This window comes from Mesoplodon mirus (genome assembly GCF_964341445.2).
Source record: "Mesoplodon mirus genome assembly, chromosome: 13".
NCBI lineage: Eukaryota > Metazoa > Chordata > Mammalia > Artiodactyla > Ziphiidae > Mesoplodon > Mesoplodon mirus.
In genome coordinates this window covers 79,084,249-79,091,275 of record NC_138989.1, presented here as the reverse complement: position 1 = coordinate 79,091,275, position 7,027 = coordinate 79,084,249, and the positions used below count along the sequence as shown (strand labels likewise).

Below are 7,027 nucleotides of genomic sequence, written 5' to 3'. Positions count from 1 at the left end.
GCACAGCAAAGGAAACCATAAAGAAGATGAAAAGGCAACCCTTAGAATGGCAGAAAATATTTGCAAATGAAGCAACTGACAAAAGATTAATCTCCAAAATATACAAGCAGCTCATGCAGCTCAATATAAAAAAAACAACCCAATCCAAAAATGGGCAGAAGACCTAAATAGACATTTCTCTGAAGAAGATATACAGATGGCCAACAAACACATGAAAGGATGCTCAACATCACTAATCATTAGAGAAGTGCAAATCAAAACTACAATGAGGTATCACCTCACACCAGTCAGAATGGCCATCATCAAAATACCTACAAACAATAAATGCTGGAGAGGGTGTGGAGAAAAGGGAACCTTCTTGGATTGTTAGTGGGAATGTAAATTGTTACAACCACTATGGAGAACAGTATGGAGGTTCCTTAAAAACTAAAAATAGAACTACCGTATGACCCTGCCGTCCCACTACTGGGCATATACCCTGAGGAAACCAGAATTTAAAGAGAGTCATGTACCACAGTGTTCATTGCAGCTCTACTTACAATAGCCAGGACATGGAGGCTACCTAAGTGTCCATTGACAGATGAATGGATAAAGATGTGGTACATATATACAATGGAATATTAGTCAGCCATAAAAAGAAACAAAATTGAGTTATTTGTAGTGAGGTGGATGGACCTAGAATCTGTCATACAGAGTGAAGTAAGTCAGAGAAAAACAAATACTGTATACTAACATATATATATGGAATCTAAAACAAAACAAAAAAATGGTTCTGAAGAATCTAGAGGCAGGCCAGATATAAAGACGCAGATGTAGAGAATGGACTTGAGGACACGGGGAGGGGGAAGGGGAAGCTGGGGCAAAGTGAGAGAGTGGCATGGACATATATACACTACCAAATGTAAAATAGATAGCTAGTGGGAAGCAGACACATAGCACAGGGAGATCAGCCCTGTGCTTTGTGACCACCTAGAGGGGTGGGATAGGGAGGGTGGGAGGGAGACGCAAGAGGGAGGGGATATGGGGATATACGTATGCATATAGCTGATTCACTTTGTTATACAGCAGAAAGTAACGCAATGCTGGAAAGCAATTATACTCCAATAAAGATGTTAAAAAAAAAAATGAGACAGTTATCCAGATAGCTCAGCTAAATGTTCTCCCCTTAGCACCCAAATCCTTTTCCTAATTTAGATTCTTAAAGCAAAGAAACTATTGCTCCCTTCAGTTTATCACACTTTCTAGTCTTATCGCCTAAAAGGCACTTGCCAAATAACAATACAGTGGAATTAACAAGATAATATTAGACTACTTTTTAAAGGTTGCTTCAGTCATAATTTCCAATGTCCCCCCCTTCTCACACACACACACACACACACACACAGAGGCACCTGTTCTTTTCAGTTAAATTCTGAGCCAGTACAAGTTAGCATAACAATGAAAAAGTGTCAGAATGTCACACACACTGGCTGTCCTGTTTTTGCTTGAAAAAGTACTCCTGGAATTATACTTTACAGCGCCTGCCAAATCACAGCCTCAAGTAACTTCCGTTTTTCATAAGGGCTAATCCCGTTCCTCTGAAACGATTTCAATTACACTCAAAATGTAAATGCTCTTACTCCTTTCTTGCTCTTTTGATTATGATGATGACGTGTCAGCTAACATTACTTCGTTAGCTTTTCTTGCCAAATTTGCATACACCATGGCATATACACGCAATATATATTAATAATTTAAAAATAACTGACTCTGTATTTAAGATCAAATAAACTATATAGACTAACAGTGAATTTCCTTATCTATTAACTGTAATATGTATTTCATGTGTCCCCAGCCATCACTGACCAGAAAGAGTTAAGTTGAAGCTTGCTTTTAATCAACTTTAATTAGATCAACTGTAAATAAACCTTCAAATAGTGACTTAGAAACAATTAGGGTAATTAAAACAGTTTGTAAGTCAATAGATGTCAAAATAACATGGAAAATATTATGATTAATATTTATAAGTAGTGCTTAACGTCTTTAAAATATTTAAACAAGGTGCTTTTTGCCTCTTGCAATATCTCTAACTTTATTTTAAGCTCTTCTAGATTTCATATTTGAATATAATGCTAACAGTCTGTTTGCATGTAAATTTCTTTGGGCCTGTGGGCCATACCACAAATACCACTCCTCCCTTGTATAACTACACCGTTTACATGAGAATTGCCAAAGACTGCTCATCATCCAGTGTAGTAAATGTAATTGTGCAAGAAGTTAAAGTAATTTAAAACATTCTCAGAGGGCAGAGTGAAAAGGCAGCTATCATTACCTAAACATTATTATTTCTTATCTGTGTCTAGTAGTTATCTAACCGCAACTGCAGTCAGCCTCAGCTGAGCTTCCTGTCAAGGGAAGAAGTTGACCAGCTTCCTCTAGGCCATTGCTTGTACAACGATCTACTCATGGCCTCCACATAGCATCTTTTCCTCTTGTCTGCTTCCTAATTTTGGTGTGCAGTTGACTTTGGAATATCGCTTTAATGTAGAGATTGTTTTGTGTATCCAGAATCATAAATTAGGCTTGATCTGCAAAAGTCCACTTTCTTTTAAGATTTAGTTTTCATATTCTTTATGCTGACTTAAAATTATGCAAGGATAACAATCCAGAATAGAGGTCTGGGCGTATTTCCTTGACCTAGACAGTAACAAGTGAAATGCACATATTTTTTTAAGAAATTAAATTGTCCAAAAATGCATTACTTAATGTATACCTTGAGTTTCCAATGGTGCTCCCATAGGGACAAATGGAAAATATGTAAATTTACTGACTTCCCAAACTTGTCTGCACTTGGAATTATTAAGCTATTGCTTGCCATAATGAAGTGGGTCCCCTCCCTCTCTCCCTGTAGCTCCAAGGATCTGATACCAGGAAATCACTACCACATGAGTCTATATTTAGTAGTAGGATAGGACATAAATTCCTTTCATGTCATCATTATTTGATATTCTATTCACTCATACTATATTTACAACCATGAGGTTTCCTTTTATAAGTAAGCAGCAAAGTGTTGGTAAACATTTCACAACTAGTTCTACAGTGGAAAAAAACAAACAAAAAAACACATAGTGTTTGGTGATTTCCATGGTGGTCTAAATATTACCACCAAGGCTGACCTACCGAAATGATATCACTAGAAGCAGAGGTGGAAAGACATATGCATAATTGGTACTTAGGAGTTGGTTTGAGCTGGCTCCAGTCCACCACTGAATTTTAGTGACTAGATAATAGGTATTTATTTAAATGCTTTTGGAGAATCTTGTAACAAGCTTTAACATTGATTTTTGTTGATCAACTGTTCTAGTCTCTGGGTTTACAGCAGAGCCTATCTCTCAAGTATCATGTCAGATAAACATATACAGCCTTAGATTTCAAAAGGAAAAAGAAAACTAAAATAACAACAAATTCACCACCATTACAAATAAGCTTAGCTAGAGTACTTCATATAAATTCCATCTCTATTAGGGACATTCTTCCAGCCATCTCAAGATTTCTTTTAAATACCATTGAATCAAGTTCAGTATTGTATTGTTATCATCTTCCACACGTAAAATAGCAATTGAATATATGCAAGAATTTCAAATCTTTATTTAAATCTGAACCTTTTTTCCCCAATCTATTACTGGCAAAAACGAAATTTAAAAATATATTATATATATATATATAATATATATTTAAAAGGAGAGAAAGCAAGGTGAATGATGTGATGTTCCTTTTCTAAAATACATTCAAACTTACATTTATGCAACAATCAGCAGTTTTGACATCATAATCTAAAAGTACTATTTTATCTTCTTGCAGACAAGGGGATTATTAAAAAACTGTATTCTCATCAGCTTGCTGATGTAACACCTATATAATTCCTGCACCACACTCTGATTTTATGAAATAGGGTAAGTGTACTATGCTTTACTTTTTTAATTTGAAAAACTTACACATGTGACTAAAAGTCATGAACAGTATCATTTACCATTATAAAATTGATTTTTCATATGTAAATACAGCAAGAAGCATATCTAGTCATGAAACAATGTCTATAAAACTTTATTCAAATGAAAGGACTGTTTGCAGATAATCATATTGATTGAATTATTTATTTTGATGGAGCTGAAGGCCACTTTCACATACTTCATTTCTAAAGATGGGCTGCAATTTTACAGAATCCTACAGAGTTTCTCCTCATGTAATCAAAAGATTGATATTCTTGTTCTAGTGTTCGTCTTTCAGAAAGAAGCACTTTTAGAAACACAGTTTCCTATACAGTGTCCACTATCTGTAGATTTATTAGGAACCCAACAATAAACCCTTTTTTAAAAGGAGAAAAGAAAGAAAAAAATAAATTCATTCTTATGTGAATATATTCACATTAAACTAGTATTAATCTAGAAAATAATGTTAGGTAGAAATATTTTAGTCACAAAATTCTTCTTTCTCAAACACATGTGATCACTTAATTTTCCTCCTCACTTTGGCACATCTAAACAGGTATAGAAAGTATACATTGCTTGGTTAATTCTTGAGGAACATATTTGCATCAGAATTTAATGGTGGGTTTTGAAATTTATAACATTACATTGTTTAAGATATATTCAAAAAATCTGTCCTTTACTCAGTATTTTTACAGCAAAAGCGGGTGGGGGGAAAAGAAATTCTTGAAAGTCTTTGAAGCATATAGAATTTGTGACCTTGAAAAATCAATCTTGCATCAAAGAAAATCTCAATTCTCTCTGAAATCTTCCTTCTATAGTACAAATACTTTCTTTCAAAAAAAGTTTTGTAAATTTTAATGGCTCAGACAAACAACTTATATGTCCTTGTAGCTCTGTTTCTCTCTGAGACGTGAACAGCATCAGGCCTCAATTGCTCTACTATTTTTTTTTTTTTCCATTTCCATGCTTCATTTCCTCCAAGTAGCTCAGACTGGAGAAAAAATCAGCATGTTCTGATGAGCTTAATATTCTGAGGCAGGAAGATGGACCTAAATTGAGTGGAGATTGGAGGTCCAAAATAAATATAACACCATGTGTCAAATAAAAAAGAAAAGATAGTCTCCTGTACAAATCAGAAGAGATAATAAAAAAATCAACGAATAGACAGCAACTTTTTTTCATACCTACACAAGCATCTCAAAACGACTGCCAACTTTAAGAATGATTTACCTTTTGCTTATTTGGAACATTTCAGAATTGATTTGCTAAACAATGGTTTATGTTGCCTTAAACCAAATTTTACTGGCTTGTATTGGAGGATTGGGGAGGATTTTCTAAGAATATTTATATTGCTAAATAAAATGTATTTGCTAACTGACAGCAATAAACTTCTGCTGGATGCTCTAATCTAGCAAGCTGAAAGCATCACTGTAAATTAAATGTGTCCCAAGTTTTGATATGCAAGAAGTTCCAGGACTTTTCAATCCTGGCGTATCATGTTTTATTCCCCCCCCCTGCCAGTACCGTATGTACAGGACACCCTGGGGACACTGACAACACAGGGCAGTACTTACAGAGGTTAGGTGCCTTTGCAGGTATCTGAGAGTTGCTATCTATTCACAAACCACTGAGCATTTCTTTTTATCAAAAAGCCTTCAAATGCTCAGAGTCTGTGGTCAGTGCAGTCCCTTGGATAAGTCTAATGAAGATATGCTTCACCAAGGCAAAACTCTAAACGGTTAAAAATGGAGAGATATTTACAACCATTTCCTCTAGCAAGTGGAGTTCTTGTTTTCTGTATGTAGTGGTGTTTTGTTTTGTTTTTTGCTTTTACTTTTTCTTCAGTACATTTCAAACTAACGTTCCAGGGCTATGAGTACAGACTCTCCGGGCCAGTTCCGTACATGTCTGCGAGTCGTTTAAAACGCGGTCCCCAGTCACTAAGGTAGTCGTAATTCTGATCAGAGTTTGAGCTGATGGAATCTAGCGAGCTGAGCGATTCAGCCACCGAGCCATTTCCTTCGAAGGCGTATGTCTGCAAGGAATCATAAGGCGGGGCGCAGGGGTCAATGTCGGCTTCCTTCAGTCTTTCCCAAATAAATTCCCGGAAAATGACATTATCTGGGATGCTTTTAAAAGTCGGCCGACTCAAGAACTGAATTTCTGGAGTCACATCTCTCCGGGTCTTGGTGTCTCTGAGGACGTTGAGGTTTCTGAGCGCGGCCATGTCAAAGGCTTCTGTGTCTTCCTCCCCCCCACCCTCGTCATCGTATCTAACGATGTTTTCTCTGATATCTCTCTCTTCGTCGAAAATAAGGGGCTCTTTTTTCCTTCTTCTCATCGTGACGATCAGGAGGATCAACACTGCAACAAAGAGACAGCAAAGGGAAAGTTTCAGTAAACTCCCCGGCCGCTCCCTCCCCCTGGTGAAATTAGGCCTCTGATGTTGATTTCAGATTTTTCTGCCCTTTAAAGGGAAATGAATGGGCCGCCTACTTCCATGGGAATTCACAGCAGTAAATGTGCTAAAATTGCTAAAACGCCTTTAAAATAGAACACTTTTTATACATCAAGAAACCCTTTTCCACACCTGTTCAGAATTGATGTCTCCCTCTTGAACGTAACCCCAAAGCATTTGACAGAGCAAATGGAAGGGCCAGGGGAGGATAAATAATTTCAAAGCCACGAAACACCAAGGGATTTTTTTTGAACTCCTTAATTGCTGGAAAGGCAAAGTGACATTCATAAATGTTTGGGGTCTAATTTAACAACTGCAATTTCAGAAGGAAATGGATTATAGCATTTGGCTGGGTTCTTTGGAAAAATGCCTAGTACTTGTCTATGAAACTCAGCTGTTAAAGAAAATCCAGCATGTTCAGACCATATACAAACATTAAAAGCTTCTTTATACTAGAGTCCCACTTTCAGTATGAAACACTGAACTTGGTTTTTATGTATTATACCTAGAGAGAGAGTACAGGTTGTGAGATTTTAGCAGTAGCCAAAGTTTGATTGAAGAAATCAATCATCCCTTTAACATTAGGATTTTTTTTTTCCTT

The 7,027-nt window shown here is 36.4% G+C and overlaps 1 protein-coding gene across 1 annotated transcript in view; it reads right to left on the bottom strand.

Moving 5' to 3' along the window:
* Positions 1 to 5,838: 5,838 nt before the first annotated feature.
* Positions 5,839 to 7,027, bottom strand: part of CDH7 (cadherin 7) — a gene marked incomplete at both ends in the record, with an annotated part of 116,742 nt that continues 115,553 nt past the window's right edge. The window contains one exon of the mRNA XM_082640561.1: positions 5,839 to 6,332. Coding sequence (XP_082496687.1) covers positions 5,839 to 6,332 — 494 coding nt within the window. The remainder of the gene's footprint in view (positions 6,333 to 7,027) is intronic.